Source organism: Pristis pectinata, chromosome 5 (genome assembly GCF_009764475.1).
Source record: "Pristis pectinata isolate sPriPec2 chromosome 5, sPriPec2.1.pri, whole genome shotgun sequence".
Classification (NCBI taxonomy): domain Eukaryota; kingdom Metazoa; phylum Chordata; class Chondrichthyes; order Rhinopristiformes; family Pristidae; genus Pristis; species Pristis pectinata.
The window spans coordinates 5,081,308-5,107,389 of NC_067409.1; the positions used below are offsets into that span (position 1 = coordinate 5,081,308).

A 26,082-nucleotide genomic window follows, 5' to 3' on the forward strand; every position below is an offset into this window, starting at 1 on the left:
AGCGTTTAGAAGACATTTACAGTGAAGACTGAATGAAAGGAAAGTGTCTAAAATATATGAGAACAGAGTGGTAAATTGATTTAACATTTGCTTGACCAATGGTTAATTAAAAACATGCAGTAATCAAAAAATTCTATTCAAAATTGACAATTATTCTCAGTTGAAAGTATTTAAAGTATTGCGGTGACCAAGTCTTTCTTGCTGTGTGTAAAATTATATGGTGCATCAATAATGATCCCCAGTAACATAGCACTAAATAAGAAGTTCTAGCACAGCAAGTATACAAATGGAATAATAAAAAACTAAATGGAATAATTAAAAAAGAAAAAATAGTTGAATTTTAATAGATACATTTCTTAAGTATTACAACATAGATGAACAAGGACACTTAGGGAAATGGACTCAAATCTAATGCACGTTTCCTTATGCAGCTAAATGCTTTTGGCCCATTTAAAAAATATGCACTTTACACAAACAGAATGATAAATATGAAATAAAAACAGAAAATGCTGGAAATGCTCAGCAGGTCTGGTCCTATCTGTGGGGAGAGAAACAGAACTAACGTTTCAAGTCAAAGACCCTTCATCAGAAACATCAGCTGTTTCCCTTCGCTCAGACAGGGCCAGACCTGCTGAGTATTTTCAACATTTTCTGTTCTTATTTCAGATTTCCAGCATCCACATAGTTTTGTTTTATTTTCACTTACAGGATCATAAATCTAATGGAAATGACCTTCCTCATAAACTTCAAGATTCTAATTCATGATGGGTCAGCACTACAGGTGGTTTTATTCTACAGCTAATGTAAAAGTCATAAACTGCTGGAAAATCTCAGGAGGTCATGTAGCATCTGAGAAACTTAACATTTCAGATCAATGACCTTTTTCAAAGCTCCGGAAGAATGTTGGGAAATAGAGTGGTTCAGCAGGTGAGATGGTGGGAGGGGTAAAAGAAAAAGCCATAATGACAAAGTCATCAGTTTGAAACATTAGTATTTCTCTTGTCACGTTTGTTCCTGAGCATTTTCATATTTCCAGCATCAGCTGAGTTTGTTTGCTTTGATATCCGAGGTAGGGGATTAAATACTTCCCACTGGTGCTTGACACTCAAGTGGTCGATCATTCCAGTTTCCTTTTAAACCATGGGCTCTCTGGTTTGAGTGGCTAGGTTGCCTTTTACTGTCTGTCAAATAAAGACTGGCTTTATTTCTGGGCAAGTGTAACATTGCTCACAAGCTGGTAGATACAAGGGCATATATTTAAATAGCTAATCTGATAAAAAAAAACGGTTACAGACCCATTTTATGAACTTTGCATTCAACTGTTTCAATACAGTAACAGCAGTGTGGAATGTAACAAACCCAATCCAGATCACTGGTGACGAGAGGATAACATTAACTCAGCAGAATTTTAGTCTCAGTTGAGTAATCCTGCTAATTTTTATGGGTGAATAATCAACCATTAAAGTATCCTGTGCTCGCTAAGATGCAGTTAGGATTCTTCGGCGGATTACAGTACTGCAATATTTCTCCTGGGTCTCACTATTTCCCCTGAAAACTGTGATTGTGTTAAAAACTTGTGCCCAGAACTTCTAGCACAGCCAAAGCCAACTGAGTAAATTCCAGGCCGGGTTAGGGTCTTGGAAACCGCAGTTGTTCCCTCCTTCTTTAATCTCCATGAATCAGATGCAGGGCAGAATACTGTGTTCTCACTGGAGACCAACCTCTGTTCTAAACGTTTCACACAACGACTGCTACCACTGGGAAATACTTACATGTTCCATTCTGAACACAAGTGCAACATTATGACTCTTCCCCTAAGTAACTGCAACTCAATACCTCCTGATTTAATGTGGCAATGAACTGAACAAGGGTTAACTGTAGCACCAGTTACTTAAAGCATTTGTCAGCAACAAGACTGACGCTCACCAGAATTTAAAATACAAGCAGAAATGCTCGGTTTATCAATACACCCCAATGTCCAGGCTCTACTCATTATTCTACTCTTCAACTCTTTAAAATGAAAGGCAGCAATTTAGCAAGCTGCTACTTAACATCCAGCTGATTCACCAAGCAAGGTGAAGAACAGGTTATCAGTAACAGTTCAGCAGCTTTTGTTATAAATAATTTTGCAGAAAATAGATAAATGTTCGGGGCACAATAAGCTACTTCTCTGAGCACATTTGAGATTTTTTTCCCACTATTTACTATCTCAAAGTGCACATATTGTTTGGGTGTTCTCCGAAATATTGACCTGGAGATGTAGAAGAATTTTCGAAACACACACTTATCACTTCCACATCCATTTAAGATGACAGAAACCAGTGTGTTTCTTGTTCAATCAGTTCCTCAATGGAAATTAATTGCAAAGAGGTCTGTTGAAAGACATCCTACACCTCCCCAATCTACAAAACTACTCAGTGCTCTCATTCAGACTTCAATATGATGCCTACTCCTGTAATAGGTACCTCTCATTTTGAACCAAACCCACTACATAATGGCCTGTTAAGATGGGGAATGGAAAACAAGATACTTCCCGAAGTCTGCATATATAGGATGCACAAGGCTAAGTTGGGGAAGGCATTAAATAAATTGGTTCATCTTTACTGCTTCCATGAAAAGGTGTCAATGAAATGAACTTCTTTTTGACCTTTAAGCAGACATTTGTGAATATAAACATTCATATAAATTGCATGTGTCTCAGACGCATTTAATACAAGATGTTCCCGTTGTTAAAAATGAAGGGGGGTTTACTTCAGTACAACTGCAACATATCAAGTGAGAAGTCATTGTATAGCTCAACTGTTGTAACAATATCTGTTCTCACTGCCTTCAAGCGTATCTCGTTCAGCTCTGCATCAACCCTACTGAGCTTCTGTTGATCGATACTGTAGTCAATAAGGTCGTATGTAGATGGGGGCCAGGGGAGTCCTTCTTCATAGCAGTCAACCGGGATAGGGTGCACAACAATTTTAAGAGATGGCAACTGCACTGCAGTATGAAGCAAGGTCTTGAGGCCTTGGCTGGAGATAGGGTTACAAAAACAGCTCAAGTACTGAAGCTGAGAGCAGTGTCTGAGGGCAGGAAGGAAGGAGGTGAGCTGTCTGTCCATCACCCTGCATTCCATGATGTCCAGGTACACCAGTGAGTTGGAGGCCTGCTGCAAAATCTGGCAAAAAGGGTTCAGGAGGACATCAGACAAGTTGTTACCACTCAAATCCAGCTTTCTCAGGAAAGGGGCATGATGGCTGTTAGCAAGATAGGTTGCATCTGTTGGAAGAAGGTAGCAGTAGGGGAGCTCCAAGCTTTCCAATGGCTTCTGCAAAACACTGTTTGAACCAAATCATTTAAATTTCACATAAATACAATTAATCTGATACAAAGTTATTCTGCATCATATGCAAGAGAATCAAACAGTTTACTGAAGAATATGGACTGAGCTGGAAGCCAATTTTATTGCTGCTCAATCACTTCCCCGTTCTCTTTTAACTGCAAATTTATTCCCTTCAAATGCTGATCCTTGTTGTAGGCTATTATTGAATCTACTTCTCTACCCTTTCAAGCAGAACACACAAGGTCATAACTCGAAGAGTCATAGAGCACTACAGCACAGAAACAGGCCCTTCGGCCCATGTAGTCCAGACCAAACTGATCTTCTGCCTAGTCCCATCTACCTGGACCATATCCCTCCAAACCCCTCCCATCCATGTACCTATCCAAACCTCTCTTAAATGTTACAATTGAACCCACATCTACCACTTCCGCTGGCAGCTCGTTCCACACTTGCACCACCCTCAGGTTCCCCTTAAATATTTCACCTTTCACCCTAAACCTATGACCTCTAGTTCTAGTCTCACCCAACCTGAGGGGAAAAAGCCTGCATACATTCACCCTATCTATACCCCTCATAATTTTGTATACCTCTATAAGAACTCCCCACATTCTCCTGCGCTCCAGGGAATAAGGCCTAACCTATTCAACCTTTCCCTACAACTCAGGTCCTCAAGTCCCAACAACATCCTTGTAAATGTTCTCTGCACTCTTTCAAGCTTATTGATATCTTTCCTGTAGGTAGGCGACCAGAACTGCTCACAATACTCCAAATTCAGCCTCACCAATGTCTTGTACAACTTCAACATGACATCCCGACTCCTGTACTCAGTGCCCTGATTAATGAAGGCCAAAGTGCCAAAAGCTCTCTTTATGATCCTATCTACCTGTGATGCCACTTTCAAGGAACTATGGATCTGTATTCCCAGGTCCCTCTTGTTCTACCACACACCTCAGAGCCCTACCATTCATTGTGTAGGCCTTACCCTGGTTTGTCCTCCCAAAGTGCAACACCTCACACTTGTCTGCATTAAATTCCATCTGCCATTTTTCAGCCCATTTCCTAGCTGGTCAAGATCATGCTGCAAGCTTTGATAGCCTTCCTCGCCGTCCACTATGCCCCCAGTCTTGGTGTCATCCGCAAAGTTGCTGATCCAGTTTACCACATCATCATCTAAATCATTAATATAGATGATAAACAACAACAGACCCAGCACCAATCCCTGCGGCACACCACTAGTCACAGGCCTCCAGTCAGAGTGGCAGCCATCCACAATCACTCTGTGGCTTCTCCCACTAAGCCAATGTTGAATCCAATTGGCTACTTCATCCCGAATGCCAAGCAACTGTCATAGTGTACAAAAATCTCTTCTCTTCTGGTTCCTTTTCCAAGTTACCTTCATGAGGAATGGCAAAACAAGTTAACGCATTATGTGGACAGGTTGGTTGCAGAACATTAGGATCGTTTTTGTCCCTTCACTAATCTGGAGATAATCTGACAACATTCAGTCACAACAGGCAGAAAGATGACACCTTTCGTCAGAGAAGCAGTCCTTCAGTACTCCACCTTGTCACCTCCAGTAAAAGTGTTTGAAGCCACAAACCCCACTGCAATCAAAAGTGAACCCAATTAACAAAAAAAAAACCAAAAAATTGCTGGATTTATTAGATCAGTCCATATCTGTGGAAAAGAAGATACTGGCAGCAAATGAGAATGAGCAAGGGTCAAAAGGTACAAGATTAACTGTGGGAAATATATTAAAACAACATCTGTAAAATGGAATGCCCTTAGGTACTTCAGATAAGCAGCTGGCCAATTCAAAGACAGGTGGTCAAGTGGCAGGTTTGAAGGCGGAATAAGAGGGATTTATGGAGGAGTAGGGAGGGAGGAGCTCCTTGCTTCGAACACAGAAGACACAGCCCTACTGTTGGGATGAAAAGAATCACTGATGTACAAGAAACCACAGTTGAAAATTTTGGAGATGGGAAGAAGTGAACAGGACTTGTTGCAAGTTAGGATACGGACAGTTGGGTTTTGAATCAGCTCAAATTTATGAATGATGGAATGGAGCTGGAGACCACCAGAGCAGTTAGGTCTGGATGTAACAAAGAAAAGGTCTGCAAAATATAGTCAGTTCAGCAAATGGACAGATACGGAGTTAAGAAATCAGCTCAGCATCAAGTAGGACTGAGTCTGACAGCATTGCAAACTGTTTAGTTGAGCCCAAGAGTGACATGAAGAGGGATGGAATGGATATTTCTACCTATTTTCTCAACTACAAAGCCCATACCGCCTTTGATAGCCCAGTCCACTTTAAAGCCAAGCCTCTCCCTTCCTCTATACAAAGGATGAAAGTTTGAAGCTGTATGGAGATAATGCTCCTTAGCCACTATCCCCTTCACCCTCAAACCTGGTGCCATCACTTGACTCTTGTCTTTGCAAATTACTGTTTTATTCTTCTAATCTGATTTGTACCGTAGACATGATACTGAATCAGCTCCCATCATGGTCACATGATATTCTGGGACTCGCTAGATAAACCAAACTCTCCTTGGCCTTCGTGACTAGACTGCAAAGCCTTTGATCGTATTAAATACAGAATCCTCTTCCCAACGACTGGAATCATTCATCTGGTCCCATTCATTTCATTTATGCAATCATAGCCAAAGAATTACCAACAATGGCTTCCCTTCTCTCCACCCATACCATTCCCTTTGGTGTCTCCCAAGAATCTATCCTTGGCTCTTTCCTGTTTTTCATGCTACTCCTGGAAGCATCCGAAATCCATTGACCTCATATCAGTCTCATTTCTACGCCAGTCTGTATTTGTAACATCACCTGACGCTGGCCTTGCCACAGCCGAAATACTCATCTACAGGTTTGTACCTCCACTCACAACTATTCCAGCACCATCATGGTCAACCTCCCTCATTCCAGTCTTAATAAAGCAAAAGGCCATCCAAGGCTCTGATACTTGCATGCTTAAAGCCTTTGGTCATCAGCTCCAGTATCTTACATAGCTCAATATCAATTTTTGCTCACGAAGTATTTTGTATATTGTACAACATTGAAAGCAAGATGTTTTCATATCTGAAGATGGCATACCGAACAATGGTGCACTCTCTCAGTAATTCACTCAGTAAGGGCTTTTATCACCAAGCCATTTTGTAAGCAAAAGTAGGGAAACTGGTGGAGAAAAAAAAAACTTAATCATGCTTTGCCTGTTGAGTTGATCTAGGAAAAAGGGCTCCCACTGACAAGAAACTTGAATTCCACTCATTATTACCCAATTATAGAGTGTAGTTGCCCAGTTCGAGAGCTCTATTCTTTATTATCAAAGTATCATTTACATTTAATATTGTTACTGTGATCATCCAGAGGCTTTTAATAGGAGCAGCTGGAGAAAAATGACATCAAATGCTTACCTCAGCAGTTCACGGATCCTTCCTGATAACCTGGAGGATGCCAAATTTAACTCCTTCACATTAGGCAGCTGACTGAACACTGACACCATGTTTTGGAAGGATTCCTCCATCTCTGAAGTCATGTGCCTTACATCAATATTACTGTAGGGGAGTTTCAGACTGATCAGATTCTCGAACATAGGTAGGTAAGGGAACACTGTACTGAGACCACAAAGACCGAGATTGTTGTAGCGTAACTCAAGCTTCCTGAGAACCACGGTGTCCAAAAGCTCCAAGATACTGATAGTTTTTTTGGCAGATAATTCTTCCGCTCGTAGGTCCCGGCATTTCAGACACAAGGGAGAGGTTTTTCCCACTAGCAGTGCATCCTTGACTGTCCCATAAGAGTTACTTGTGACAAAGAGATTGGCATGTATCTCCACACACATCTGGCTGTCGTATGCTCCTTCCAAAGGACTCCCACTCTTTCCCTTCCTCCGCTTAGATGGACTGAACTCATCCCTCCTGCTAGTCCGAGATATTTCAATGCAGGCTTTAGCCAAAGCCACAGTTCGGGACCACTGGCCTATGGTATCTGCATCTTGCCTGTCCCCATCATCTTGTAGTCCTGTGAGATCTACGACACGGAGTGATCGATGCTTCCTGTGGATTAAGGATGGAAACCAATGAGATACATATTAAGGCTTAACACAGCCCTATTGTAACAATTCGACTATCTAATTAGTCAGACTCGCACTCCATGAATGAATAAGAGGAAACATAATATTTTGCACTGAAGTTTGTCAAGCATAAACAATGAGGCTCTTTGTTGTATAAAAGTGCAGTGCGAGGGGCGGTTGGGTACTTGGAAATATTTTCACTAATGGCCAAATGGTGGGGAAGCTTTTAGAAATGATAATCAGAGAAAAAAAATTTAATAGCAGGAGGGAAGGTTTCAACATAATAATGGACTGCCAGCACAAAGGCATTGTATTAAAGGCACTGTCTTACTGGGGTGAGAGAACGTTGAAGGGAATGCAGTAAATGAAGTTTCTATATCTAGAAAACGCTTGACCAAGTTCCACACAAAAGGTTGGCTATCAAAATTGAAGCCCGTGGAAATAAAAGGGTTGGTGACAGCATGAATGAAAAGATCGTCTCAAGGTCAGAAAACAGAAAATCATGGTAAACTGCTGTTACTCAGATTGGAAGATGGTAAACAGTAGTCAATGGAGGGTCATTGCTTTTATTTAGCAATTATTAAGGACTTGGCTATGGATGTGCGGGGTAACATTCAAAATCTGCTGACAACACCACAGCTGTAGGAGTGGGTTAGCAATCAACTGCAAGAAGGCGTAGGCGAACAGAAAGGGCAAAGAAGTGACAGATGAAGCTCAATACATTTTGGAAATGGGATGGAAAATATAAGCAGTTCACAAACAGAGAACCAAATGTATGCGTGCATAAATCTTTGTGCATAAACTAGCAGGTTCTTTTGGAAAAAGTTGATTAGTTCCTAGTTTTCAAAAGTGCAAGTAAAAGGGGAGATTACGTGAACCTTTGAAAAATACTGACGGTGTCTTAACCTATTGAAAAGGAAAAAAAACTGCAGATGCTAAAAATCTGAAATAAAAACAAAGAAGCTGTAAATACTCAGCAAGTCAGGTAGCATCTTTGGAGAGAGAAATAGAGTTAGTGTTTCAGGTCAGTGACCTCTCATCTGATGCCTGACCTGTTGAGTACTTTAGCATTTTCTGTATTCCATAATATTCTAATCAACATCCTTTGAGAAGGATGTGAAGGTTCCGGAGAGGGTTCAGAATGGTTCCAGGGATGAGGGGTTTTAGCTGCAAGGTTAGGTTAGAGAAGTTGGACACAGGAAAGAGCGAGAGGAAATTTGGTAGTGTACAAGACCAATGAGTTTAGATGGGGTAGAGGAAACCTTTCCCATTAATGTATAGGGGACAGATTCAAAGCAATGGGCAAAAACAAGAGGATATAGAGAAAGAATCCTGTACAAAGAATTAGAGTGGCTATGGTCTGGAACTCACTGCTAATAAGAGTGGTGAAAACAGAGTCAATCGTATCTTTCAAATGGGATTCAGATGGGCAAAAGGAGGAACAACATGCAAGGCTACAGGTAAAATAGCAGAGAACGTGATTGATCAGATGCCTACAAGGTGTCTATATAGACTCAATGCCTTTTGTGCCATTATAATTCTTTACCCAATAAGAATGAGGAGAAACATATTTCAAGACAATTTCTAAGACAAACAACCAAAATACAACCTAAAGGCTCAGCACATCAAATCTACCTCATCCAACCAAGCCCCACCGTTTCCGTTCTGAACCGCAAAGCAAAAATCCACTACATCTTAAATTCAAAGCTCTCCTCTTCCTGCAGGACCACACCATTCAGCCCTGTTACACCATTTAACAGTTCCTGTTCTCCATATATCCCTTTAATCCTTTTTGACATTAAATATATCTACCTCCTTCCAGAAGGTATTTAATGACTGCCTTCTGTGGTAGAGAATTCCATCGATTTGTCACCCTCTTGGTGAAAATATTTCTACTGGTGTCAGTTACAAATGGCATCCTCCATATCCTGAGGCAGTGACCAATGTTTCTGATCTCTCCAGTCACCAGGAACATCCTTCTTGAATCTAACCTATTTAGTTGTGTCAGATTTTTATAGGGTTCTACAAGATCCCCTCCCATTCATAGGGTCAAACAGCACAGAAGCCGGCCCTTCAGCCCATCGTGCTGATGCTGACCACTGTACTCATCTCTGCTAGTCCCCTTTCTCCTTCTATGCCTTGGCAATACAAGTGCTTGTCCAGATGCTTCTTAAATGTACCGGCCTCCACCACCTCCTCAGGCTGCATGTTCCAGATTCCAAACACCGAAAAATTCCCTCTAAGTGACCTCTCTCACCTTATATCTATGCTCTCTTGTTTTAGAGACCCCCACCACGGTAAAAAGATTCTCACTATTTAATCCCTTCCTAGATTTGTATACCCCCAATCAGGTCACCCAGCCTATCCAATTGAAAAGCTACAATCCAGGCAACATCCTGGTGAATCTCCTCTGTAACCTCTCCAGCATAATCACATCCTTCCTATATTCCAGTTCTCATTAGCCTAACCAAGCCAAACTCTCATTTGTCAGTCCTACCATCACATGGATCAGTCTAGTTGCACTCCACCCCCATGGCAAGAATGTTCTTCCTCAGATAAGTAGACAAAAACTACACACAAAAATTCAGATGGGATCTCACCAAGGCCCTGTACAGCTGCAGCAAGACATTCTTGCACCTGTATTGAAATCCTTGATTTGTAGCACCTGAAAGCTTCAAGGGCGCCCAGGTCTTGTTGCACCATCCTTTTTCCCCATCTCTCACCATTCAGATTATAATTTGTCCTTCTGTTTTTAGAACTTTAAAATGGATAGCTTCCGAAATAAAATGGTCCACATTACAATCCGAACCATAGTCTGTTCTAAAGTATACGAGTACAAGTACGAGAGGACATGGCTTTAGGGTGAAAGGGGAAAGGGTTAGGGGAAACATTAGAGGGAACTTCTTCACTCAAAGAGTGGTGGGAGTGTGGAACGGGCCTGTTTTCCATGCTGTAGTGTTCTATAGTTCTATAAATTAAAATTACATGCATTATTTCATTCTACTTCCTCAGAAGACTAAAGAAATTTAGCACATCCCCTTTAACCCTCACAGTTTTTGTAGATGCACCATAGAAAGCATCCTATCCGGATGCATCACGGCTTGGTATGGCAACTGTTCTGCCCGTGACCACAAGAAACTGCAGAGAGTTATGCACATAGCTGTGCACATCATGGAAACCAGCCTCCCCTCCATGGACTCTAACTACACTTCTCGCTGCCTTGGTAAAGCAGCCAACATAATAAAAGAACCCACCCATCCCACATATTCTCTCTTCTCCCCCCCTCCCATCAGGCAGAAGATACAAAAACCTGAAAGCACGTATTACCAAGCTCAAGGACAGCTTCTATTCCACTGTAATAAGACTATTGAATTGTCCCCTAGTATGAGAAGATGGACTCTTGACCTCACAATCCACCTCATTATGGCCTTGCACCTTACTGTCTACCTGCACTGCACTTTCTCTGTAACTGTAACACTTTATTCTGCATTCTGATATTGGTTTCCCTTGTACTGCCTCAATGTACTGCATAATGAAATGATCTGTATGGATGACATGCAAAAAAATTTTTCACTGAGAAGTCGGGAGAACACACACCAGTCCTCATTGAGGGATCAGCAGTGGAAAGGGTGAACAGCTTCAAGTTCCGCTCCATCTCAGATGATCTATCTTGGGCCCAACACATTGATGCAACCATGAAGAAGGCATGCCAGCGGCTCTACTTCATTAGGAGTTTGAAAAGATTTGGTATGCCACTAAAGACCATTGCAAATCTCTACAGGTGTTCAATGGAGAGCATTCTGACTGGTTGCATCACTGTCTGATATGGAGGCTCCAATGTGCACGATCGAAAGAGGCTACAGAAAGTTGTAGACTCAGCCAGCTCCATCACAGGCACAACCCTCCCCGTCATCAAGGACATCTTCAAGAGGCGGTGCCTCAACAAGGCGGCAACCATCATTAAGGACCCTCACCATCCAAGACATACCCTCTTCACGTTACTACCGTCGGGGAGGAGGTACAGGAGCCCCAAGACCCACACGCAGCAATTCAGGAAACAGCTTCTTCCCTCCGCCATCAGATTTCTGAATGGTCCATGACCCACAAACACTACCTCTTTTGAACCATTTATTTTTGTAACTTATAGTATTTTTATGTCTTTATGCCTTGCACTGTACTGCTGCCGCAAAGTAACAAATTTCACGACAACGTCAGTGATAATAAACCTGATTCTGAGGGAAGTGGACATTCAACGTTTCAGGTCAAACATCAACTGTCCCATTTCCCACCGCAGATGCTGTCTGACCCGACTGAGCTTCTCGAGCAGATTGCTTTTTGCTCCAGATTCCAGCATCTGCAGTCTCATGTCTCCACATCTACTTGTATCATCTTCTTAAAGCTGGATTCCACAAACAGAAGCACGCAGAGCAAGAGTAGCACAGTAATGGTCATGTCTGGTCCTAGCAGGTCCACGCTGCTGCTAATGTTCCTTACCGAATAAGGAAAGGTCAGAGCAATTAAACACATATTTCAGTGTCTATCTGCACAGTGCTATAGGAGTTGGTGTTGGGGCCCCAAATGTTTGCAATCTATATCTATGATCTGGACGAGCAGATCAAGTGCATTATATCCACATTTGTTGATGTAACAACAACTAAGTGGCAGCGTGACGCTGCAAGGAGGATACATAAAGTTCCGGGGGGGGGGGGGGTGGCGTTTAGACAGGGGGTTATGTGAAAGAGCAAGAACGTGGAAACATGACGGAGAAAGGAGAGGTTGGGGGGGGCGTCCCTTTTTTTTCCTCACAGCTACATACATTTGTTTTTTTTTGTTTTATGATGTTATACATAGTAAAGATAGTAAAGGGATGCTCCACCAGCTACCACACTCAGTTTAGCCTTAAGGAAGTTCCCAAGCGTGTTGAGGTGGCACGCTCTGATTCTCCCTTACCCTCTCAGCAGAGCAGCTGGATCATAAATGAGGGAATCATAGTCACAACGTTATACTGCCCTGGTTTTGAACAATCAAACAGTCCACATCACCCCAACTACAAATCTACCAACAAAAAAATACATTCATTTCTGGCCAGCACAGTGACACGACTCCAGGTTCAATTCTGACATCTGGTATCTGCATGGAGTTTGCAGATTCTCCCCCATGACCACATGGGCCTAACTCGGGTGCTCAGGCATCTTCCCACATCCCAAGGATATGCAGGGCGTGCAGGTTAATTGTCACTAAATTGCCCCTAGAGTGCAGGCGACTGCTAGCATCTGGGGACGGGGGTTTAAAAGGAGTGTGGGGAGAATGAAGTGGGATTAGTGTAGACATGGAAAAGAGAGCATGATGTGGAAAAATAATGAAGATGGCATCCCTTATTTGCATCTAATAGGGCAGACAAATGGATTGCAAGAGGCTTTGGGTACAAGAGACCATAAGCCTTGCTTAAATTACATAGACCCTGGTGAAACTACATCTTGAAAATCAGGATTTATCTCACTACCTAATGAAGGATATAACTGTAACTGAAGCGAAGGTTCATCAGATGGATTTCTGGGATTGCGTGTTTGTGATATGAGACATTATGCAATCACTTGCCATGCTCCCTCGAGTTTAAAACACCAAAATTCTTAAGCAGCTTGGCAGGGTAGATGCAAAGCTGGTGTTTCCCCTGGCCAGAGTGTCTAGAACCCAGGGTCACAGTCTCAAAATAAGGGGTTGATCACTGAGGACAAAATTGTAAAAGAACTTTTTCACCCAGAGGGAAGTGAATCTGTTGAAATTCCCTAGCAAAAGGAGACTTAGTTTGCTCTGTATATTCAAGACAGAGATCGATATAGTTTTAGATTGGGCATTGGAAGCAAGATCAAAAATGTTTAAAACGCAAGAGAAGGAAACTTCAAAAGTCAGAACCCTGGGAGGACACACTTTGGGGGGTGGGGGGGGGGGGGAGAGTGGGGAAGCATAAAGCAGGGAGTGGAATCTTTCAAATGCCTGCTCAGGCATGTTGGGTCAACTCCTGATCTCCCATGATGTGGCAATTCTAGGATTCTATAAAATCCTATTCTCCCACTTTCCTCTCTGCTGAAGTCAGCATACACTGCAACTCCAGTGTTCATCTCCAACAGTTGGTCATTCATCAGGTAGCACTAATAGTCTGCAATCCAGAACAACCTCAATTCCCCATCAATCAGCCCAACTGCAACACAGATTGTTCCTGTAGTTTACTTATCTTTTCTCTCTTCCTCTTCGTTACTAGTTTTGTTGATTAGATTGTTTCTCGTTCAAGACTTAACATTCTGGGACTCTCTCTCTGTGATGAGCTATTACATTTATCCTTTATATCTATCCTGCCACCAAAAAGCCCTGGCTTTGTATACAAAGACAATGACTTCCATTGAAGACAGTGGTACTGCTCTTACATCTGCAGAGGCTCTTCCCCCTTTTGTCAGCAAGATACAAGTACCACACCCAATGAACCCTCTTCCTCATGCCTAATCTCCAACTACTTCATAACTGCAACCTTTGTACCATTTCACTGATATTATCAACCTTTTTTGACACTCCTCCTAGGTAGATGACATTCCAGCCTTTTAGACTCATCTTTAGACCCATTTTCTTCAATTCATTGGCGATTGCAGTGGGAGATGAACAACACAGATTGAAACAGGTCAGTAAGGTTAACTGGGCACGAACCAGCCAAATTACACCCTCCCTAACCAGGACATTGCAGAGGAATCCGCCAAAGGGAAAGAATCAATATTCTCCCAATGACCCCTTGGGATGGAGGGGAGTTGCTGTCACTCTCACAGAGGCCTGTGTGCAAAGGAGGGTCCATGAGCACTCCAAATGGCTGCAGGGAGGATCCAGGTCAATCAGAGTCATAGAGGCATTAAGCACATAAACAGATGCTTCAGCCCACCGAATCAGCACTATCTGCCACCCAGTTACATTAATCCTACATCTATCCTAGTTTTACTCTCCCTACATTCTCATCAACTCCCCCCAGATTCTACCACTCACCTACACACTAGGGGCAATTTACAGCAGCCAATTAACCTACCAACCTGCACATCTTTGGCATGTGCGAGGAAACCAGAGCATCGAGAGACACCCACACTGACACAGGGAGAGCGTTCAGACTCCACACACAAAGTGCCTGAAGTCGGGACTGAACCCAGGTTGCTGGTGCTGTGAGGCAGCAACTCTCTGAGCTGTGCCACTGTGCTGTCCAAGCATACACGACTCTTTTGCAGGGTTGTATCGAGGGCCCTGGTGTAGGACACCAACACTCTCTGCCACTGGCCCCCAAGGTGGAGGATCCATGACTCACTATTCAGCTGTATGGAGGCTCCTTGGTTGGAGGGGAGGAAACTATGATTCTCCAGCTGGGCTGAATGGACGCTCAGATGTCGAGGGAATACCTGTCACTCTCTCACAGGCTAATATGGAGAATCCAGGGATGGAGGGGAGGGTCTAGAACAATCCTGTAGTGAGGATTCAATGACTCTCCCACTAGGAAGAGAGAAGGACCTTTGACTCTTCCAGAAAACACATGACAGTTAGATCAAGTATTCAGTTAAAGAATCACTAAAAACACTACAGGTAGGGACAAGGCCTCCGAAGATCATTCTGTGCTTTCTTTCTTGTACAGATTAAGAACATATGCTGTACCTAAGCTTGTAATTGTCCTGAGACGTTGATGCTTTTGTTTTTCTGCAAAATAATAAAAATGAAGTTAACAATTCTAGCTGGTCTCTTTTGCCCCCAATTCCTCCCCTAAAGTCAGCAACATACTCTAAGCTCCCTCCACCACACCCAGCACCCATTTCTATGAATGGATACACTCTGGGCAAATATGTAATAAATAACAGACTGCACCCTGGATAACCAGAAATCAGAGATGAATGCACGCAACATAAAACTCAGTAACATGTGGGTTTTTTTTTAAAAAGGAGAAAGTGTCAAAATTCCGTTTTATTACACCCCACCCCATAATCTTCCTCAACATTGCCGTACAGCGCAAAGAAACTGAGAGCAGCTGAGCCACTGTTGGGTTGCACACCACAGTGATTTCGAGGCTACGTGCCTTCCAATTTTCTCTCCCTCCTACCCACTTCTCAGCATTTCCCTACAACAGCATGGCTGAACTGGAGAGCAGGAGGATGCAAATCCACTCCCCAGCAGCCTCACGCTTCAGCACAGTGCGCCAAGCCATTAGGAAGTGGCCAAGAGAAGACAGAATTCATCCACATCAGACCATGGCCAGTAACAAAACATGGAACACACAGTAATTCAACTGGTTCTTGAAAATTCTTCTGCCTCCATCCTGATTAGTTGCAAGGGGGTGCAACTCCCACCCAAAATCCAAATTTAAATCCAGCCCAAGTTTCAGTTCTATTTCTGCTACTCCTCTTAAGTGCCAGGATGCAAGTTCACAGAACTGTGGCACCAAGGATACCTCAGCCAAGACACCTCATGTGTGAGCAGACAGAGTAAAGGTCCATTGTTCTTCCACCACTAGTCGCGTAGCTGGGACGGGATGTGGTGGCTTCACAGCTCATCTAGACTTTTGTTCTTTTGTTGATGGTTAGGCAGGGCAGAAGGGAGGGGTGATTGGGGAGTCAGGGTAACCCCGTTAAGTTATAGTTTTTAACCTGCTTGTGGAGCAAACAAAATGGTTTTGATTTTTATTTTTAAGAAGTAATTTCCATCTGTGCATAGAATGCTATAGCACAGTACAGGCCCTTTGGCCCACAACGTTGTGCCAACATTTTATCCTGCCCTATCTAACTCTTCCCTTCCACATAGCCCCCTATTTTTCTATCATTCATGTGTCTAAGAGTTAAGAGACCCTAATGTATCTGCCCCCACAACCTCTGCAGGCAGTGCGTTCCACGCACCCACCACTCTCTGTGTAAAAAAACTTAGCCCTGACATCCCCTTATACCTTCCTCCAATCACCTTAAAATTATGTCCCCTCGTGTTAGCCATTGTCGCCCTGGGAAAAAGTCTCTGACCGTCCGCTCGATCTATGCCTCTTATCTGTGCAATTGGCAAATCAATAATAGATCATAAATTGCTGCTTATGCTTCTGTGTTAGTAACAACAGAGGCCTGGAGAAGTGGACATACAGAATGCTGGTTAAATAAAGCTGAGGTAAAAAGCAATCATCAGTGATGGTGACCATGGAACTACCAGAGTCACTACAGTCCATGGGGAATGGAATCTGCCATCCTTACCCGGTGTGGCCTAGATCTAACAGCAAGGTCCTTAGCAATGTGGCCAACTCTGACCTACCTCTGACATGGGTTCTCAAACCACTCAAAATTTAAGGGCAATTATAGAGATAGGCAATAAACACCAGCTTTGCCAGTGATGCCCACATCCTGTAAATGAATAAAAACAAGTACCTGCTGGTGATGGCTCTGTTCTGTCGCAGCTCATTCAGTAGATAGTCCTTCACTCCCATTATCACTGCCTGCAAGCACTGTTTGTTGGGTTTCTCCCGGATGACATCACGGTCACAGTGTTTGCACCTCTTCAGGATGTAGAGAAGTTGAGAACGCTGAAGGGCCACCTCTGCACCACATCCCGCAGCACCAGTGTCCGCAGGTCTAGGAACGCTGCTTTGAACAATACTGGGTAGATTTCGCGAGGTATGTAGTCCCAGGGCTTTGCGAGTTTGAAGCATGGTCTGAGATCACTTTCTGTGCGCAGAAGAAGACCAGAGAATGCATCCTTCCAAACAAACAGTCCAGGTCACGCTGGTGTCACCTTCAAGAGATGGCTGCAGCAAGGGGTGTGGGTGGAAGGTGGAGAAAGTCATAGTCAGACCAAAGAAACACAACTGATTTTTGTACCATTGCCTCTATTTACTTTTAGTCTTGTACCTCAGAGGCAAGAGGAAACTGTACAAAAATATCTGATCCCAACTGAACTGTGGTCAGCTGCCCAGTACAACCATATACAGCCCATTAATAGACATTATTAATTATACATAACTTGCTTTAAACAGGTTTCCTGTATTGACTAAAGGAGCAATCGCTCTTGAGCTGTGGCAAATATGCAGTGGGCAACTAAAAGATAAGATTAAACCTTGTCAGAACATTTCATCTCCTCAATGGTGGCACATGAAGATCAAATCAACTGCTCCTGAGTACTTGCATCATCACAGTTAGAGGTTTATATAAAATGGTAATCCTCAACCCAAGGCTGTTAACTACACAAAATCTTTAAAAAAAAACACTAGCTCGACCTGTTTACCAACTTTCAGATGAGGTGTTAAACACAATTATAGTTGATTGGCTGCACATCCATCTCAGTAATGGTGTGATTGCAAAGAACAAAAAAATGCAAGCTTGCTTTCTTTAAATATCTTGTAACAATCACAATCTTGTAATAATAAACCAATACACTCAACCACCCACCACCCCCCCAAAAAAAAAACCATAATGCAGGCTCAAGCTCACATTGCAGATCCAGTTCCACAGAGACTGTACATGCAACAACTATCGCTATCAGCAGAGGAGAAAATTCACCAGACTTGCCAGTCGCAATGCAGGCTGCCGTTCCCACAGCTCTTCTCATTCTTGGCCAGTGTTAGGTCCGTGGCACCTTCCTGCCCCACAGCCTCTGCCAGCAGAAAGGACAAGAGCAGCAACATTATCTCTAAGTGACACACCATCCAGTCATTAATAGATCATTCCCACATCACCATGGGCCATATTCCTGAAGTTCCTCACCCAGCATCAAAAATATCCCCAAAATGGTGCAATCAGTTGTTGAAGTACAAAGCCCACTGCAATCTTGGGGCAAGTAGTGGAAAACTATTAAACGCTGCATTACGTTAGGCATAACCTGACATCAAGTTCTTTTTAAACTGGATAACTTAATGAATTGTTTCAATAACCGACAGTAATGTTATGCGATAATACGGCACCAAATTCTCTTGGCACAGTAGCCTGCTGCTCAAAGTGATTAAATAATTGGTCTAATATCCAGAGATAAGCGAAATCCCAACATGGAAACTGAGGGATTTAAAATCAAGCAATTAAATATATAGAATTAAAACCATCAGAAATGATTACCATAAAACTACCATTTGGCATAAGTACCAAACTAGTTCACTCATATCCCTTAAGGAAATGGTCCACATGAAACTCAACATAGCTGACTTAACTACCCACTGAAATGGCCAAACAAGGCACTCAGAGAGAAACAACATCCTTGAATGAATAAATAAAACTTATAACATTAGTGCCACACTAAACTACTAAAATAAAACACTGCTGTCTCTAACCTTATTCAATGCACTGGTAGCAAACTTGGTAAGTATTTTTAATGAATGAACTACTCCCAAAAACACACAATAGTCCTGAGCCGTGCCACTCCAGCACATGTGCACTCAGCTCCTCCTGGGATTGATCCACACCACCTTAGCTAAAATGCAGCCTGAGGAATTTCTACTCACCATTGCTTCAGTCTAATATTAGACCTGAGTACTTACTTCTGGAACTAGTGTTTAAAATTCACAAAGAATGGGACGTAACCTTCAGCAGTGAATGGTAGAAGTGGCTGATGACAGTTTGGCAAGTTTACATTGGCAGATCCTATTACCGCTGTTAGCCTTGGTGTAGCAGAATCAGTCTCACCAATGAGCCTTACATCTGCTTTAGTGACAATAACTGGGTGCCTATATTTCTAATGCAAAAGCAATATTTGGCAGGACCCAGGTTGTCACCTGTTACTTTGCTCAGAAACAGCTTGGGTACATTCAACCTTAAGGCACATTATCTGTCATTGCCTCTTCTCGTAGACAGTTTCTGTTTCTGTTCTTAAAGAAACCAGGGCACTGAAGAAGTGTCTAGATGAGTACTTGAATCACCTAAGCATAGAAGGCTACAGACCAATTGCTGGAACATGAGATTAATATGGATGGGTGCTCACTGGTCAGCATGGACATGGTGAGCCAAATGGCCCATTTCCATGCTGCATGACTATATTAGAGATGATCAAGAGGAGACATGGAAGAGTTTGAAACCATGGAGGGGTTTTGATAAGGTAAAGAAAAAGGACTAGTAATTCTAGAGCAGCTTTCATGATCCAAGGACATCATAAAGTGCTTTAGAGTCAGAAGTGTAGTCGCTTCAAAAAGTAAAACAGGAGAAATTAATCTGCACTGAGTTACCAACTGGTGGGGGAAAAAAAACTTAAAAGATCAGAATAAAATCAAAACTATTACAGCACAAGAACCGGTAATTCACGTCAATGTGTCTATGCCAGCTCCTAGTAGAACAACCTTGCCAATCTCTCTCCATTTAGATAACAGTCTACCTTTTGATCCCTCATACCGAAGTGCATGTTCTCATACTTTCCTACATTAAACTCCCTTTGCCAAGTTTTCACCCACTCACTCATCTATATCCTGTTGCAGAATCCAAATGTCCTCATAGCCTGTTCTCCCACCTACATGTCATCAGCAAACCTAGATTTATCTTAAATCAATGTCCTCTAATTTTTAAACACCTCTGCTATGGGGAAAAGTTTTGTACCACCTATACCCTACATGATTTTGTTTACCTCCCCACCCAGTCTCCTGCACTCTAAAGAAAACAAACCCAGCCTATCCAGTCTCTCCGCATGAAAAAATGCTCCACCCCCAGCAACATCCTGGTGAATCTCTCCTGCACCCTCTCTAATGCAGCCACATTCTTTATTGTGTGGTGAATAGAACCATAAACAGTTCTCCAACAATGGCATTAAAAAATGTTTCATAACATCCCAGCTCCTATAATCCATGCCCTGACCAATGAAGGCTAGTATCCCCCACCTTCTTCACCACCTTATCTACCTGTGCTACCATCTTCAGGAATTCTTAGACTTGTACACCAAGGTCCTTCTGTTCCTCAGTATTCCCTAGGGCCCTACCATTTATTGTATATGTCCTACATTAATAGCCCTCCCAAAATACACCACCTCAACTTAACAGAATTAAAATCCATCAGCCATTTCTGTAACCATATTCCCATCTGATCAATATCATGCTCACTATCAACACCACCACCAATTTCCTTGTAATCTGCAAACATCATACCTCCTACAATCACATCCAATTCATGTACATAACAAATGTTAAGGATCCTAGCGTCGATCACAGTGGTACACCACTGATCACAACTTCCAATCACAAAAAATCTTCACCATCATTCCCATTTATTACTAAGCCAATTTTAGAACATAGAACAGAATAGCACAATGCAGGCCCTTTGGCCCACCATGTTGTGCGGAACTTTAAACCACACCGCAGGCTATCTAACCCCTTTCTCCCACATATCCCTCTATTTTAAATTCCTCCATATGCTTACCTGGTAATATCCTGAATTTGACCAAAGTACCAGCCCCCACCACCGCCTCAGGCAGCGCATTCCATGCCCCAACCACTCTCTGGGTAAAAAACCTCCCTCTGATATCTCCCTTGAACTTCCCACCCATTAGTTTAAAGCAATGCCCTCGTATTGAACATTGGTGCCCTGGGAAAGCGGCGCTGGCTGTCCACTCTATCTATTCCACTTAATATTTTGTATACCTCTATTATGTCTCCTCTCATCCTCCTCCTCTCCAAAGAGTAAAGCCCTAGCTCCCTTAGTCTCTCCTCATAATGCATTCTCTAAACCAGGCAGCATCCTGGTAAATCTCCTCTGCACCCTTTCCAATGCTTCCACATCCTTCCTATAATGAGGCGACCAGAACTGAACACAGTACTCTAACCAGAGTTTAGAGTTCATGTACTAGATCCTTTTGTATTACAACATTTTGTAGTCCCACTCCATTCAAATTATAATTTGCCTTTTCATTCTTCCTCCCAAAATGGATGAACTCATAATTTCCAAAATTATACACCATTTACTGAATTCATGCCCACTCAATCCATTGATTTAGCTCTGCAGGTGTTTTGTGTCCTCCTCTGAGTTTGCTAAGTGTGGTCTAACCAGGGTTTTGTAGAAATGCATCATTACCTCGTGGCTCTTAAACTCGATCCGACTTTTTTAAAATTTTATTTACAGCATGGTAACAGGACCTTCTGGCCCAACGAGTCAATGCCACCCATTTTTTAAACCCAAATTAACCTACCCATACATCTTTGGAATGTGGGAGGAAACCCACGCATACATGGGAGAACGTACAAACTCCTTACAGACAGCGACGGGAATCAAACCTCAATCGCTGGCGCTGTAATAGCGTCACGCTAACCGCTATGCTACCGTGCTGCCCCTATGAAAGCTAACACCCCATAAGCTTTCTTAACTACCCTATCCACCTGTGAGGCAACTTTCAGCATTTGGATCCAACTGGCCAACCCGAGGGCAAAGGAAAGCAGCTGGTAGAGCTGCTGCCTCACAGCACCAGAGACCCGGGTTCAATCCTGACCTCCAGCGCTGTGTGTTACTTTGTATGTTCTCCCTGTGACTTGTGAGAGTTTTCCCTGGGTGCTCCAGTTTCCTCCCACAACCCAAAGTGCAGGTGGTAGGTTAATTGGTCACTGTAAATTACCCCGAGTATGTAGGTGAGTGGTAGAATCCAAGGAGAGTTGAAGAGAATATGAGAATAGAAACAAATGGGATCAATGTAGGATTATTGTAAAATGGATGCTTGATGTGGACTGGATGGGCAGAAGGGTTTGCTTCCACATTGTATCTCCTACATGACTCTGTGGCTTGCCTTGGATCCCATGGACTCTAACCTTTTGGACCTTATAGAAAGTACAGAACTAATGATAAGAGAAAATAACAACCGATCATTCCAGAGCAGAGATTATCGCTGACGTCCAGCCCAGCATTTACAACTCAAGAAATAGCTGCTTGCAGGAGCTGGCTGTGTACAAAACAATGCAATTTACAAGTCGCGACAGAACTTCAAAAGTAAATCAGTGGCTTTAAAGCACTACACAATTTCCTGAAGTTGCGAAGGGTGTAGAAATCAACACTATGATGCTGGAGGAACTCAGCAGGCCAGGCAGCATCCAGGGAGAAAAGCAGGCAGTCAACGTTTTGGGTCAGGACCCTTCTTCAGGGCGGAAGATAGGAAAAGGGGAAGCCCAATATATTGGAGGGAAAAGCAGAGCAGTGATAGGTGGACAAAAGAGGGGAGGTGAGGTAGGCACAACCACACTTTTTTTTAACCTTTCCTAGCCTCTCTCTTCTTTCTAGCACCCCCCTCCCCATATTCCCTCCTTACCTTTGACCCATCCCCGGTGAATCTGCTCCTCCTCTCACCTGCCTATTACTATCACCTACTACCTGCATCCACCTATCACCAACTTGTGCCTACCCCGCTTTTGAGTTCCACCCAATGGTCAGGAGGCAGCTTCAGCCCCGTCACGCCTTCCCCACCCCAAACTTGCCCCCAGGCCTTCCCCCATGCCCCCAAAGCCAACCCCAACCTCCCCAAGCCAGGGGCCCACCCTGCATCTGTCCCCCGACCACTCCCCGGGGCCAGCCCCCGCACCTGTCCCCAGGACCCACCCCCGCATCTGTCCCCCGACCACTCCCCGGGGCCAGCCCCCGCACCTGTCCCCAGGACCCACCCCCACAACTGTCCCCCTGGGCCCGCCTTGCACCTGTCCCCCAACCACTCCCCAGACCCGTCCCCCGCACCCGTACCTGTCCCCCCGGGCCCAGCCCCCCACACCTGTCCCCTAACCACTCCCCAGACCCGCCCCCCTCACCCGTCCCCCTGGGTCACACCCCCCCCACACCTGTCCCCCCCAGGCCCACCCTGCACCTGTCCCCCAACCACTCCCCAGACCCGCCCCCCAGAGCCCCCCCCCCCATACCTGTCCCCCCAGGCCCGGCCCCCCACACCTCTCCCCTGACCACTCCCCAGACCCACCCCCGTCCCCCCGGGTCACCCCCCAACACCTGTCCCCCAACCACTCCCCAGACCTGCCCTCCTCACCCGTCCCCCAACCACTCCCCAGACCTGCCCTCCTCACCCGTCCCCCAACCACTCCCCAGACCCGCCCCCCTCACCCGTCCCCCTGGGTCACACCCCCCCCACACCTGTCCCCCCAGGCCCACCCTGCACCTGTCCCCCAACCACTCCCCAGACCCGCCCCCTAGAGCCCCCCCCCCATACCTGTCCCCCCAGGCCCGGCCCCCCACACCTCTCCCCTGACCACTCCCCAGACCCCACCCCCGTCCCCCCTGGTGACCCTCCCGCCTCCGTCCCCCCGGGTCACCCCCCAACACCTGTCCCCCAACCACTCCCCAGACCCGCCCCCCTCACCCACCCCCCCGGGTCACCCCCCCAGGCCCACCCTGCACCTGTCCCCCAACCACTCCCCAGACCCGCCCCCCCACACCCGTCCCCGCCCCTCTCCTCCCGGGCCCCGCCCCCCGCACCTGTCCCCCCGGGTCACCCTGCACCTGTCCACCAACCGGGCCCCAGACCCGCCCCCCCCCGGGCCCCCCACCCGTCCCCCCCAGGGTCCGCCCTGCACCTGTCACCCGAGCCCCGACACCCGTCCCCCCGGGGCAGCCCCCACACCCGTCCCCGGGCCACGCCCAGGCCTCTCCTTCAGCCCAGGCCTCACTTCAGCCCCTCCCCCGGGCCCCTCCCCTCAGGCTGCGTGCAGTGCCCACCGGCCCGCCGCACACCCCCGCCCAGGGGCCGCACGCACCTCGCCTGCTGTCGGGCCGCGGCTGAGACTCGGGATCGGGCGGCTCAGCGCCGAGACGCCATGGCGACCGGCCGTTGCCATGTCCCGCGGCGGACGCGCCTGCGCACATCTCCCTCCCGGCCGGCCCTCCGCATTGTGACGTAATGGGGGGGCGTGGCGCGCTGGGGCTGTCCTCCCACAGCGCCGCCCGCGGACCGGAGGGGCAGTGGCACGTTTCAACCACTGCGCAAACTCGGTCTGATGACTGGGACGAGGAACTTGAGCTGGTTTTGGTTTTAGTTTATTATTGTCACTTGTACCGAGGTCCAGTGAAACACTTGTCTTGCATACCGATCGTACAGGTCAATTCATTACACAGTGCAGTTACATTGAGTTAGTACAGAGTGCATTGAGGTAGTACAGGTAAAAACAATAACAGTACAGAGTAAAGTGTCACAGCTACAGAGAAAGTGCAGTGCAATAAGGTGCAAGGTCACAACAAGGTAGATCGTGAGGTCAGAGTCCATCTCATTGTATAAGGGAACCGTTCAATAGTCTTATCACAGTGGGGTAGAAGCTGTCCTTGAGCCTGGTGGTACGTGCCCTCAGGCTCCTACATCTTCTACCTGATGGAAGGGAGAGAAGAGAGAATGACCCGGGTGGGTGGGGTCTTTGATTATGCATTCTGTATCATCAGAGCTGATTTGCCTCAGTTCTGGTCGCCTCATTATAGGAAGGATGGAGAAGCATTGGAAATGGTGCAGAGGAGATTTACCAGGATGCTGCCTGGTTTAGAGAGTATGCATTATGAGGAGAGACTAAGGGAGCTAGGGCTTTACTCTTTGGAGAGAAGGAGGATGAGGGGAGACATGATAGAGGTGTACAAGATGATAAGAGGCATAGATCGAGTGGACAGTCAGAGACTTTTTCCCAGAGCAACAATGGCTAACACGAGGGGACATAATTTTAAGATGTATTGGGCTGAGTCCGCTACTCTCTGCAGCCTCTTGCATCCCTGAGCATTTGAATTGCTGTACCAGTTCTGCTGCCTCGGTGAAGCAGCAACATAATCAAAGACCCCACATACCCCGGACATTCTCTCTTCTCCCCTTTCCCATCGGGCAGAAGATACAGGAGCCTGAGGGCACGTACCACCAGGCTCAAGGACAGCTTCTACCCCACTGTGATGAGACTATTGAATGGTTCCCTTGTACAATCCCCTTGACCTTACAATCTACGTACCTCATTACACCACCAGGTTCAAGACCTACTACTTCGCTTCAACCAGCAGAACCCTAATCACCACAGCTTAGCCACACTATGACCACTTTGATCACTTTGCACTAAAATGAACCTTGATTTTTTTTTGTTCCAATTGTGTTCTTTCTTGTAAAAATTGTGTATAATTTGTTTAATTTCTGTTTTTCTTGTAAATGCTGCTCCTTATCTGATGCTATGTGTCTGTGATACTGCTGCAAGTAAGTTTTTCATTGCACCTGTGCACACAGGGACTTCTGCATATGATAACAAACTCAGCTTTGATTTTGCCTGCACTGCACTTCTCTGTAACTGTAACACTTTATTCTGCATTCTGTTATTGTTTTCCCTTGTACTACCTCAATGCACCGTTGTGATGAAATGATCTGTATGGATGGCAGGCAAAACAAAGTTTGTCACTGTACCTCGGTACATGTGACAATAATAAACCAGGTGGATAGGGCTGTTAAGAAGGCATATGGTGTGCTGGCCTTCACTAGTCGGGGTATTGAGTTCAAGAGCCATGAGGTGATGTTGCAGCTCTATAGAACTCTGGTCAGACCACACTTGGAGTATTGTGTTCAGTTCTGGTCGCCTCATTATAGGAAGGATGTGGAAGCTTCGGAGAGGGTGCAGGGGAGATTTACCGGGATGCTGCCTGGATTGGAGAGCATGTCTTATGAGGATAGGTTGAGCGAGCTCGGGCTTTTCTCTTTGGAGAGAAGGAGAATGAGAGGTGACTTGATAGAGGTG

The 26,082-nt window shown here is 45.0% G+C and overlaps 1 protein-coding gene across 1 annotated transcript; it reads right to left on the bottom strand.

Moving 5' to 3' along the window:
- Positions 1-389: 389 nt before the first annotated feature.
- Positions 390-24,179, bottom strand: LOC127571022 (leucine-rich repeat-containing protein 14-like). The gene is given in 7 exon segments (XM_052017004.1): positions 390-3,326; positions 6,754-7,395; positions 15,087-15,128; positions 16,826-16,964; positions 16,967-17,096; positions 17,099-17,202; positions 24,094-24,179. Coding segments are annotated over 6 exon segments (1,581 nt in total). The 5' UTR covers positions 17,153-17,202; positions 24,094-24,179; the 3' UTR covers positions 390-2,752.
- Between the last annotated feature and the right edge of the window lie 1,903 nt (positions 24,180-26,082).